Source organism: Cryptomeria japonica, chromosome 11 (genome assembly GCF_030272615.1).
Source record: "Cryptomeria japonica chromosome 11, Sugi_1.0, whole genome shotgun sequence".
Lineage (NCBI taxonomy): Eukaryota > Viridiplantae > Streptophyta > Pinopsida > Cupressales > Cupressaceae > Cryptomeria > Cryptomeria japonica.
Genome location: NC_081415.1, coordinates 180125887 through 180139444, shown reverse-complemented (window position 1 = coordinate 180139444; position 13558 = coordinate 180125887). Strand labels below are relative to the sequence as shown.

General features: G+C 38.4%; 1 protein-coding gene across 1 annotated transcript in view; it reads left to right on the top strand.

The window, feature by feature from the left end:
• The window catches only part of LOC131068116 (peptidyl-prolyl cis-trans isomerase CYP59), a 204210-nt gene that overhangs the window by 180160 nt on the left and 10492 nt on the right, over nucleotides 1-13558 (top strand). The window contains exon 12 of the mRNA XM_058003298.2: nucleotides 12748-12859. Within this exon, the coding sequence (XP_057859281.2) occupies nucleotides 12748-12859 (112 nt within the window). The remainder of the gene's footprint in view (nucleotides 1-12747; nucleotides 12860-13558) is intronic.

Genomic DNA, 13558 nt, shown 5'->3' with positions numbered 1-13558 from the left:
TCATCTGAGTCCTATAGGTCAACCGACAAGGCTTAACCGGTAATAAGAGACAGTTTTATCAGAACCGGTAATTAGGACTTTAACCGGTAAAAGACAAACAATATTATATTCCGACAACCGGTACAGGAAATCTATGAAGAATGAGATGATGCGGTTTTACAACAGCAATGAAGACTGGTAGATGAAGTTATGTTTGTGACTACACGTGCTGATTCGATTAGGTGAACGAGATTTGATTGATAGAGCGGGTATTTTGATTGAGACTTAACTGGTAGTGATGAAAATCACTTAGATTGGTAAAATGGCACGAAATTGGATTTGTTATGTCGATGGCCGACATAACTAAAGTGTACAATGCAAGATTGTCTAGATGCATTGAACCTAGGGAATTGTAACAAGGTTCTAGCCGACCTAATGATGATTTTAAATGTGTGATGAGGTATGAAAGGATGTGTATGAGCTTGAAAGTGTGAAAGATCATTAGCGAATTTTGTATTTCTGATAGTGCGGTGATCATAGGAGTTGAGAGATGAAGCATATGTGATGTTGTAATGTTCTGAAGCGGATCTTATTAGACATTGAAGGTGTTATACTGAGATCATTTGTACTTCTTGTCTCCCTAACAGTTGTAGCAAGAAAATCCTCTTACAAGGTCACTCCTAACAAGGTGTAGTCGAATCCTAATAGGTCTGATCATTAAATCCTCTAACCAGGTGACACATTAACTTGTGTTTGCAAATCCCAGTAACTTGGGTAGCTCCTAACAAGGTTGGTCCTCACAGGCCTTTTTGTAAAGCTCTTAACCGGGCTTAGACACTTCTAACAGGGTGTGCCCCTAACCGGGTGTTGTAGACCTTAACCGATCAGATCTCTATACTGCAGATAGTGGATCTTTGTGGGTACCTACTCCCACCATGGTTTTTCCCATTTGGGTTTTCCACGTATAATCTCGTGTCGTGGTTTATGCTTTATGTGGTGATTGCATACTTGGTGTTATTTCTTATATGCCTATTAAGTTTTAAGTTGGTGAAATTGATAATCAGATTTGTATTGTTTTTACTTGCACTGATTCACCCCCTGCTCTCAGTGCCTTGTAAGTTCATCATGGAGGAGATTTTGGAGAGTTTGGTATTACCAAATTTGCAATCAGCATTGTGTTTCAGACCTTCCAGCTATCTACAGAAATCTCAGACTTGTTGGAGTCCAGATTTGAGTTTGTTTCATCATCATATGGTCTTCTACATTGCTCATCTCATTGCCATTGGTGTTATGCATCATCTAGGTATGTTGTAATTGTTGAACACTCAAATAGGTAGGGTTTGTACTTGCTGTTAAAGTCTGATGAATACCTGATTTATTTGTAATCAGACCTCATATTTCACCAATAAAGGGTTCCTTTGGTATTGTTAAGTTGTTATGTCACCCTTATTTGGTACATGTAATTGCAACACAACCAATCCAAAAATTCAAACAGCAAAACCAGAAATTCATATTAGACCCGGAAAAATCAGAATTTAGAGGTTCGCATGCCAAGTTTTTGACAAAATGCCAAACCATCAAAACTGAAAATTAAGGGCAGAATAAGCAGAGGTTCTTACATCCCACATTATAATTTGTTAAAACTGTCATAACATTAATACATAAGAATTGGATATCCATCTCACATTAAAAGGCATATTGACCTCACACATTGTTCATTGGAAAAGAATAATTAATTAGGTCATCACTAAAGATGAAAGGCAAATATAAATGGAATAACTAATTTATTCCACTGGAAGATTTCCTATTTTGGTAATGAACCACATATCACATACCCGTAATCCATAATGGAAACCCAAGTGTAAGGTAACTTCCCAAAAGACCTTATCAAAACATGATCAAAGACCCACAGTAAAGAAATGAAGGGCTAATATAGCCTAATAGATAGGGTGGTGGCAGTTAATACAAATCCTAATAATGTTGTAGGATCTGGAGATGTGTGTGAAACTTGGGTGAAGCATCATCAGACACCTCTCTTCCATGTTCTATGTAACTCAAAATTCTCCACTAGGTAACTTTCTATAACTAGCCAATTGGGGATTATGCAATGAATTGTTCAGAATGTCAAGCCCTTATTTTAGACAGAAAATGACCTGATATAATCAACTGAAATTAAAAAATTACTCATCACAAGAGCATGAGGTATGATTCTGACAAGGAAGGACATCATGTAAAGATAATATGTATCAATGCAAATAAATAAAAAATTAAGAAGAAAAGGAAAAATAAATAGATATTGTTATTTGATTTTTAGAATCTTTTTTGGAGCTAGGCTAATCATGTTTTTTTATATCAATATTGCTGAAATTCCTTCATGAAGTCAGTTTCCTTTAAGAAATAGAACCCTGAACTTTGTGAGGTTTACCTACATTCTTCAATAGTTCATCTCCAGGTCTAAAATGTCATTAACTCACAATTGTCACTTTCAAAAAGATAAAATTGAATTGTGGCTCAAATTGAGTAAGGATATTCTTGGTGAATATATAGATGGCTATTCTTGGTGAATATACAGATTGTGTTTGTTCATTTTAATTTGATCCATAATGTATTGTGAATAAAACAGAGTTTAATGAAGCAAGCACTTTCAGAGAACAACAAAATATGTTGTGGAAATCTGCAGGACTATGACTTGAAGAGAGGTGACTCCACCCTGAAATTGACCCATGACTGCATGAAAAATAAAAATAAAATATGAAACGAGAAAATGAATTTTCAGCTTCTAGATTCCATGAGGATTTTTCTAGAGCTAAGGAGAATCCTCCAGTAGAGCAGAAATTATAAGGTAAATAATTATAAGGATTGCAAATAACAAGACATATTATAATATTAAGTTTTAAAAAGTAAAAGTTTGTCCACTCCTCACTTACAAACATTTGTTTCAAATCGGCCTTGGACTGAAGCAAGGATTGCAAATTGGTAAAATTTGTTGCAAATCGAGTAAATCTTGGACGAGCCAACTCTTTCTTATTTGTGTAATTTCTCATAAGGTTGAGGACCCAGGTGTGATTATATATGTTTTTAGAAATATTTCTTGCATTCTCTACCCATGTTCTAATCCAAGGAATTCTGCCAAGATCATCCAATATGAGGTCAATGCAATGAGCAGCACAAGGGGTCCAAAACAAGGTGCAGTGCTTGTCCATAAGAAGTTTACCTGCAAAAACATAATTTGTTGCATAATCTGTCACTATCTGCACCACATTCTCCTCACCCACCTCCTCCAACACTTCCTCCAACACCCCACAAAGATACTCAACATTTTTTATTTTCCTAAAGCATCAATTGACTTCAAAAACACTGTGCTACCTGAGAAAGGAAAAAAAGCGATTTAGTAAAGTAAAATTAAGAAAACTTAATCACTAAATCAATATACTTTATTAAATACAAAGTACAATTACTTGATGAGGAGACAAGAAAATTCAGCAGTGTTTTATTTCTTTTGTCGGTCCAACCATCAGTCATGATGGTGCAACCCTTCCTCCATATCTCATGCTGCTCAACAATTTTGGCTTTGATATTAGCCACCTTTTGACTCAAAATAGGACCTTTTATCTCCTCATCATCAGGGGCTTTGAACCCTAGACCACAAACAGTAATGGCACTTACCATAATTTGCCAATACAGAGACATAAAACAAATTAAATAAATAGAATAAGTATTTACTATTAAATATTAAGTTTTACTTGTAACTTTAAAAATTAAAATAATCAATGTGGCATACTCTTAAATTCTACTTTAAAAATTAAAATAATCAATGTGGCACACTCTTAAATTCTTTAATTTCTTAAAAGCAAAAAAATCAAGGCATAGAAATCAAAATGATAACGAATACCTCGCTGCATTAAATGGAACGGTGTTGTAGAACCAAAAGTCTCCAATTGCATTTTTCGCAGTGTCATTCTTCTCCTTATTCCAACCCATTTTCTCAAGCGATGGTTGGGCACCTGGAGTCGTGCTTGGAACAAAAAGTGAATCTAACGTGGATTTATTTTTACGAATCTGAGATCCAATGGTCACACTCACACTACCACTACTTCGAGATGCAGGAAATGGAGGCCGAGGATTTGAAGAAGCCTCTCCACCAATGTTTGCTTGTGCTAGTTTTTCCATTTGCTTCCTTTTTAATTCTTTTTTCTCTTCAAATTCCTCTAATTCAGCTTGCACTTTACGTATAGCCTGAGGGGGTGCTACTTTGCATGGTTTGGCATCATGGCGTTGTATTTATCAGTGAACCACGGGGATGTGTCCCCCCCCTTTTTGGGCGCGTCCCCCCGTCAGAGACGTCTCGGGGACGGGGACGCGACGTCCCCCGCCGCCCCGCCACCGCCACCCAAACTCCGCCGGGACGTGGAGACGTCCCCGACGCGGAGACGTCTGGGCGTCTCCTGGGGGACGTCTGGGTGTCTCCGTGGGGACGTCTGGGCGTCTCCGTGGGAGACGCCTGGGCGTCTCCCTATCCCTCAAGAGACGTCCAGGCATCTCTCGAGGGACGGGGAGACGCCCAGGCGTCTCCCGCATTCCCACGCGATTAAAAGGCATTTTTGCTTTTTTTAAAAAGTTTTTTATAACATGTGCTTTTTGGGGGGGGTTAAGGGGTAACCCTAATTGGACGTGGGCCCCACCCTACCCCCCAAAACAACACAAAAGCATGTTTATTTTGGATTTCACTCTCATTATGCAAAACTGATTTTTTTTCCAGCAGCTTGAAGAGGAAGAACAACTTGAAGAAGATTGATTGAAGGGGTGAGAAAAGTGACTACAAGCGTGATAGGAGCTAGAAGAAGCAAGAAGAAGAGGAAGAAGAAGATTCTTCTACATTTTGGAGAGATTTTTCAAGCACAAGGTAGGGTTTTTCAACTTCTTGTTTTTTTTTTGTTTTACTTTCTGATTTTCATTGTTCTATGTCATTTTTGGTTTTTTAAATTTTTTTTCCCTATTCATCTCAAGACTCAAAATGAGATTTGATGTTGAATCTTGAGGGCAAAATGATTCATCATTTTGCCCTCAAGATTCAACATCAAATCTCATTTTGAGATGAATAGGAAAAAAATTTAAAAATATATTGTTAAACAAGGCTGATTTTATTTTTATTTTTATTTTTATTTTGTGAAATGCAGTGTCAATTTGAAAATTTCACAATGAGCTCCCAAGGCACGAGTGAAGATAACATGGAAATCCATTCTCATAGTGAGAATGATTCAGAATTTGAACCTGAAAATGAGGGGGGTGACCATGGGGCTGATCCTGGAGCCCAATCTAGTTCTATGGCAAGTGCAGCAGCTAGTACAGGTTGCCCTTCAGAGTTGTTGGCACCATATGCTAGGGGTCATTTTGATCCTAAGTCTCCTCTAAAACAGTTTGCTTCACAAATATCAGTACAAGGCACTGCATCACATTCAAGTGGGGGAACAAGGAAGTGGAAGTGCAATATTTGTGACAGAGAATGGTTCGGTAGCATTAGCAGGGTGAATGCACACTTTCTATTTTGGAGAGGAAAAGGCGTGAAACATTGTAAGTTTTTGGAGGAACCCAAAAATATACATTACAGAATTGAGCTTAACAGGGTTTGGGGGGTTCCAGATGACACAAATATTTCAATGCCTACTACTTTGTCTGCTAGGGCATCACTTCACGATAGCCAGAATGTGCCAGTGCCACATACTTATCATGCTTCGCAGGCGGGAGGAATGATGTTTGGATCTCCATCTACTTCCACTTCTACTGCTGCCAGGGCTGGGAAACATAAGTTGCATACACCACAGAGCAACCCCATTGCTGATATGTTTAATGTGCAGCTGAGAGATGAGATAGATGAATCCATTGGCAATTTCTTCTTTGCCAATGGCATTCCATTTCATGTTTCACGGTCTCCTTATTATAGGAAGATGATAGATATGGTGGCCAAGGGAGGACCATCTTATGTGCCACCAGGGGAGACGAAAATGAGGACCTCGATCTTGGATAAAAGCTATTCCAAGATCAATATTTTGATGGAGAAGATGAAGGCATGTTGGGTGGCATCGGGGTGCAGCATAGTTATGGATGGGTGGACGAACATTAGCCATCGTCCACTCATCAACATCATGGTCACATGTGCAGAGGGCCCATACTTCCTTAGAGCAGTTGATTGTACAGGGCATCGTAAAGATGCTGATTTCCAGTTTCAGGTTCTCAGGGAGGCTATTGAGGAGGTTGGGCCACAAAATGTGGTCCAAGTAGTGACAGATGCAGCCTATGTGTGTAGAGCAGTAGGGAGACTCGTTGAGGCAGCCTATAGACACATTTGGTGGACCCCATGTTGTGTGCATGCCATGAACAATGCACTCAAGGACATGGGGAAGATTGACTGGATTAGAGGAGTGGTCACCGATGCGAGAGATGTGCAGATGTTTATCTGCAACCACCACATTTCACATGCACTCTTCAGGACCTTCGCGAAGAAGGAGTTCTTGAAACCAGTTGAGACTAGATATGCATCCTATTTCATTCTCTTGGAGAGAATGATTGAGTTGCAAGAGGCATTGCAACTCATGGTTATGACTAATGAGTGGAATAGGTGGGCTGAGGCCAAGACAGAGCAGGGGAGAAGGGTGAAGGAGATAGTGAAGAGTGATGTGTTTTGGACTGATGCGAAATACATTGTCTCCATCATTTCTCCAGTATTCCAGGTGATCAGATATGGGGATGGGGATGCAACTAACCTTGGAGAGGTGTATGAGTGCATTGACTCTATGCTTGGCCAGATGAGGGCTGCTGTGCGAGTGAAGGACCCCTCTCTAGCATTCTACAATGAGCAAATCCAGCCTATCATTCAGAGTAGATGGGACAAGTTGAACACTCCTTTGCATATGGCTGCCTTTGCCTTGAATCCTAAGTGGTACAAGGCTAGACCGGGTAGAATGACACCGATTGAGGATGATGAGGTGAAGGCGGGTTTCTTTAGGTGCATAGAGAAGATGTTTGATTCCAGAGATGCCGACACAATGCGCACTGAGTGGGGAAGATTTGCCACTCTTAGAGGTTATTCAGATGCGGCAAAGATGGATATAGACATTATGGCACAGGAGGACCCACTTTTGTGGTGGAAATGTCATGGCCCGAAATCTTTGACCACCACTCTAGCCATCTGTCCGCTATCCCAGGTTTCCAGTTCTTCAGCTGCTGAGAGGAACTGGTCTACATATAGCTTCATCCACTCTCTTAAGAGGAACAAACTTACCTCTAAGAGAGCAGAGAAGCTTGTGGCTGTACACAGTGCTTTGCGTCTCATTGACCGCAAGACACTTATGTACAAGGAGAGTCCAGCGGCACGATGGGATGTAGAGCCAGAGGAGCCTTCACAGATTGATGAGGATGATCCTACCACTTCAGATGCAGGGCTAGTTGGTGTGAGCTTGAGGGACCTTGATCCTCAAGAGTCCAACAGTTCCAGTGAGGAGGAGTTTGCAGATGATTAGAGGCCTCCATTAGCTACAGTTTGAGTTTTCACTTTTCAGTTTTGTCATTTTGTATTTGACTCGTCTCTTTTGTAATGCTATTGCTACATGTATTTGTATTTGGCTACTCATTGTAATGATGAATCATGTAATCATCTTTATTATTATAGACTTTGCAATGGCATCAGATATTCATATTTTTCATTTTCCTTTTTCGATATTCATATGATAGAAATGAGAAATCTCCAATTTGACAATTTCATTTGTCAAATTTTATTTACTTTTAGTTTTAGCAATTAACAATTAGTTACGTATCACTAATCTAAGTAATCTTGGTATTTCCTATAGTTTCATTTGAAATCTAATTCTTATACTGTTATACTGTTATACATCTTTTCAAAACTAGTTTTTCAAGTACTATATGTATATATATGAGCACCACCACCCTGCCACCCCCCCGCCGCCGTCCCCCCGCCGTCCTCCCGCCCTCCCCAAATTTAGGCCCTTGGTCCCCCCGTCCCGGAAACGCGTCCCCCTCGTCCCCCCGTCCCCCCGTCCCGAACGCCCGTGGAACACTGGTATTTATGCACTGTGATATTTCAGCCAGTTAATACACCCCCCACTATATGTTGTTTTGCAATGAAAACATATTACTTTTCCTTTTTTTTATCCTGAGATGGTAATGTCTCTTATTCTAATTAAGTTAAAACTTAAAAATAAATAAAAGAAAGAAAACAAAACTAGGGTGTCATATTTTTTCCATCAATGTAAAATAAAACAAAACCAAAACAAATGTACAATAAAATGGAAATATGAAAGTAAAAAAATAAAAAACAACAAAAAAATGTTCTTCCAGAGTTCCAAGGAAAAAACTTCGGAACCTCAAGGTTTCGGAGTTCCGAGGAACTGAAAAAAGGCTAAGGAAGGAACTTCGGAACCTCGGGGTTCTAGAGTTCCGGAGAAGAGGGAAAGGCAATAAGGAAGGGACTTTGGAACCTTGGGATTCCAAAGTTCAGAGAAAAGGCAAGGAGGGAAGGAATTTTGGAACCTTGAGGTTTCGGAGTTCCGGGAAAAGTAAGGGGCTAAGGGAAAGGAAACTTCGAAACCTCGGGGTTCCAGAGTTCTGAAGAAGGCAAGGAAAGGGAACTTTGGAACCTCGAGGTTCCGGAGTTCTGGAGAACTGAAGAGGAGGGGGAAGGAATGGGAGGAACTTCGGAACCTCAGGGTTCTGGAGTTCCGCGAAGGAGGAAGGAGAGGTAGCAAAGGGAAGAAACTTCGGAACCTCGGGATTCCGGAGAATAAAAGAAGAGAAGGCAAAGAGAAAGAACTTCAGAACCTCAAGGTTCGGAGTTCCGTGGAACATGAAAGAAAAGGGAAGCAAAGGGAAAAGACTTCCTCCAAACAAAAAAACACTTCTCACCTCATAATTCTTCTTCTTTTCTCCTTGATCAACTAGGGCAGTGCTGGTCCATGGATTATATCTCTGATCGGTTCTTATTGATGGACCAAGGGTGTCATAAAATGACAACATTTTTGGTGAATTCTGCAGGATGCTTGCTTGCTAAGCATGAAGTCCAGAAGCCTTGAGCATCCATTGGGCACTGAGTCATTGAAAAGACCCAAAACATGTGTGTGCCATCACTTGGAGGAAAACTGGAAACTAGAGCGCACACCCTCTTAAGGAGAATGCGGCAGGTGCACAAGCACTTATGAAAGCAAAACAACTTATAGTCTAATATTTACCGTCATCAACACCCTCTTCAGAAGCAGGGCTTGAGATGAATCCCATTCACTGGGATTGGAAGAATTTCGCCATCAAGCCTGGAGAATCAGAGGGAGAATAGCATAGAAGATCATGAACCTCAATCATCTAATTTTGAGAATGCTGAAAATCCTAACAAGAAGTAAAAACCACTATGGGCAAGAAAGATGATTGAAGAAAATAATGTGGAACCTGATGAAATCTTTATAGAGAATAAGAAAACAAGAAGTCAATCATGCTATGTTGCACTCATGACCGAGCTTACAAAATCTGAACCATCAAATGTTGAAGAGGCTTTAACATGTCAAGCTTGGAAAGTTACAATGATTGAGGAATACCAATCTATCTTAAAAACTGATGTCTGGGATGTTGTACCTAGACCAAAAGACAAATCAGTTGTCTCTTCAAAGTGGTTATTCAAAATCAAATATGCACCAGATGGTAGTATTGAAAAACACAAAGCCAGATTCGTTGCCAGGGGTTTTTCTCAAATGGATGGAATTGATTACGAAGAGACATTTGCCCTAGTTGCCTGATATACTTCTGTAAGAACCATTATTGCCATTGCAGTGTCTAAAGGGTGGAAGATACATCAAATGGACGTAAAGACCGCATTTTTGAATGGTGTTATTGAGGAAGAAGTATATATAGAACAACCTGAAGGCTTTGCTACACATGATAGAAACCTCTATGTGTGTAAACTGAAAAAAGCTCTCTACGGCCTTAAGCAAGCTCCTAGGGCATGGTATGAAAGGATAGATAGTTATCTCTCCAAGCTAGGATATTCCAAAAATGAAGCAAATCCCAACATATACTTCAAAATATCGGATGGTGACATGTTAATACTTGTTCTCTATGTTGATGACTTGTTGATAACAGGAGAAGATCATCTTATTGCAAAATGCAAACAAGATCTTGTGGCAGAATTTGATATGAAGGATCTAGGTCTTCTGCACTATTTTCTGGGTCTAGAAGTATGGCAAAAAGAGAATTATATTTTCCTAGTTCAAGGAAAATACACTACTGATATCTTGACCAAATTTGGTATGATGGATTGCAAACCTCTATCCACTCCAATGGAAACAAATCTTCATAAGCTCAAAAGTGAAGCAGTAGATTCAGAACCTACAGATCCTACATACTATAGACATTATTGGATCTCTTATGTACGTGGTAAACACTCGCCGTGATATTTGTTATGCTACTAATGTGTTAAGTCATTTCATGTGCGAACCTAAGAAGATTCATCGAATGGCTGCTAAGCATATTCTGAGATACTTGCATGGTACTATTGGACTTGGCCTAAAGTATGAAAATATTGAGATACAACTCCAAGGGTATTCTGATTCCGACTGGGCAGGCAGTTCCATTGATCGTAAAAGTACAACAGGGTGTTGTTTTAGTCTTGGATCAGCTATGATATCCTGGTTCAGCAGGAAACAATCAGGAGTTGCTCAGAGTTCCACTGAAGCGGAATATATGGCTGCCTCCATGGGAGCTCATGAAGCAGTGTGGTTAAGGAAATTGCTAGTTGGACTATTTGGGAAGCCCCTAAACCCCACAATGATTCACTGCGATAATCAAAGTTGCATCAAACTTTCTGTAAATCCAGTTTTTCATAATTGATCCAAGCATATTGAAATCCCTTACCATTACATAAGAGATATGGTAGATAGAGATGTTATCAAATTGGCCTACATCAGCACTGAAGAGCAAAGTGCCGACATATTCACCAAACCTCTTGCAACGTTGAAAGTGGAGTACTTTAGAGGTAAACTTGGTATGACTAAATTATAATTGAAATTTCTGATATTGAATCTCAATCATGTGTAATTTGATATATTCATGGATATTTTGAATGCAATATTGCATTTGTGTGTTATGTCATGAAGGGTGACGATCTTTCATGTGATGTATGTGTAAGATCGCTATTGTAAGGTGGCGACCTCAACAATAGCCTGATCTGTTATCAAGATTGACTACATTAAGTTGCTGTCCTGAAATGTGCCGGAAATCTTGATACTGAATTTGTTGTGTTTGAGTTATTGATTTGTTATCATTGAGTGTTACCCTGAAATGTGTCGGAGATTATGATAACAATCATATCATGATTGACTACATTAATTTGCTGTCCCGGAATGTGCCGGATGTCATGATACTAAAATTATTGCTTCTAAATTTTGATTTATTATCATGACGGACTACACAAATTGTTGTACTGAGATGTGTTGGAAGTCATGATAATGAAGGTACAAAATGGACAAAAAATAATATGTTGAAGAACATAATACCTGTGATAATGACAATCTTACAATTGTTACTAGAATCAAGGTTGTTATTTGATAGACTTCATGTAGTTGTTGTCCCAGAGTGCTGGAGTTCAGATAATCCTGAGATATGAAGTATTTCACTAGTAAGCATTAGTAAGTGAATGTATATGCTCATACCAAATGAATATATATTTAGAATGTTGTTCCTTAAACATAATTATGAAATTCAATCCTCTTTTGCTAAGAGGGAGTGTTAAGGATGTAGCCTCATTCGGATTGAAGCAAGCAACACATTATACATATATATATATATATATATATATATATATTTATCATACATCACATACATATATATATTGAATGATAGTAACAATAACATATTGCCGTTTGCTTACGGAAGATCAATGACTGTCATCGTTGAATTATCCGATGACTGTCGAAGTCGAAGTATTATTGTTAAGCCTGATAGTATCGAGCATGGTGAATGTTTTGGTACATAACTAATGACTAATAAATGATGACTAATACATGTGAAGAGTTATGTTTACGTAGGGACACGACTCTACATGGCATAAAGCCACGTAGAAGTCATGCCCCTACGTAGACATGACCCTTCACCATTATACATATACAATGATATCGACGCTTGCTGTGGATGCAATCAATAACAGTGGCAATTTCATGATACAACAAGCAGTCGATAATATTCATCAGATATTATTTGACAGAATCAAATATATATATCAGTGGTTAATATATACATATCAGCGATCACATTGAAAGTCTGTTCTTACTATATAGTATTAGACTATTGTTTTTCTCTATCACTGATCTATATTCCTTAACAGCTAATTCAGTCATTTCTTCAAATACCATATGATCCTTAATGTGAGTATCATTTATCGTATCATTTATCTGCAAAGAGAAGCTTGATAACACGAATTCATGATGTTGATGGCTCCTCTTCCTTTAAAAATAAATCTAGACACAAATTCTTTTATAGCCTAGATCAGTTTTTGTTTGAGACACATTGTGGAGCAGATGTTTTGGTTGATGATAGACAAGCATAAACCACCTTTGGTGCTTGTGTTAACTTTGGATGGCATTGTTTTTGTTCCATGACATTACTAGCTTCACTTACACATATGATTGGCCTTTTTGTCTCATTATGCATTACTAGGGTGGAGTAATTTCTTAATTAGCTGGTAGTATGCTGACTTATAACTCTTTTATTTCTTAGATGGATAATGTGCTAATTGATGACCGGAGAATACATGTAGATTTCAGTCAAAGTGTATCTAAAATCTGGAATCAATATCGTCATGGAGGCAAGAAAAATATGGGTGAGGAAGGTATGTTATCCTTGAGACAATGCCTTACATAATCATACATTGATGATTGAAGCATTTCTAATTTTGTAACAAAGGTTAGATTTGGTTAAATTCAAATCTATATTGCCTGGGAGAATCTTTTCTCTGCGTTTTTTATCTGGATCCAATTGTAGTTTTTTATTATGTTTCCCTTCATTATTCTTTGCTATAGAAAATTGAGCTTTATTCCTTTGCAATTATCGATATATGTATCCCAGGTGGGATATATTCGTTGAACTAGAAGCTTTATTCCTTTGCTATTATCAATATTATTCCATGCACTTAATCTAGTTCAAGGTTGTTGAAAAAATGTGACTTCTGATTTTAAGGTTTGAATAAAAAAAAGTCTAAAAAAAGCAATGAGGATGTAGAGCTTGTTTCTAAGAATTGTTTTCTTTTTATAACTAAACACTTCATACATATTCATTAATATTAACTTGTGTCAAATGAATGGCATGACATAATATTTAATTTACACAAATCTCTGGCCTTATTTTTGCTGCTTCAAATCTGTTTTTATATTTATTTTTATAATGGGGCAATATAATATTACCTATCCAATACGTTATAGGTCAAGAACCTCATTGGATGAACTATATACCATGACAGTGTACATTAAATGCTAAGGCTTGTGAGAGGAGGTGAATGGCAAGTGTGCGGTGCAATCTTCAGTGTAGTTGC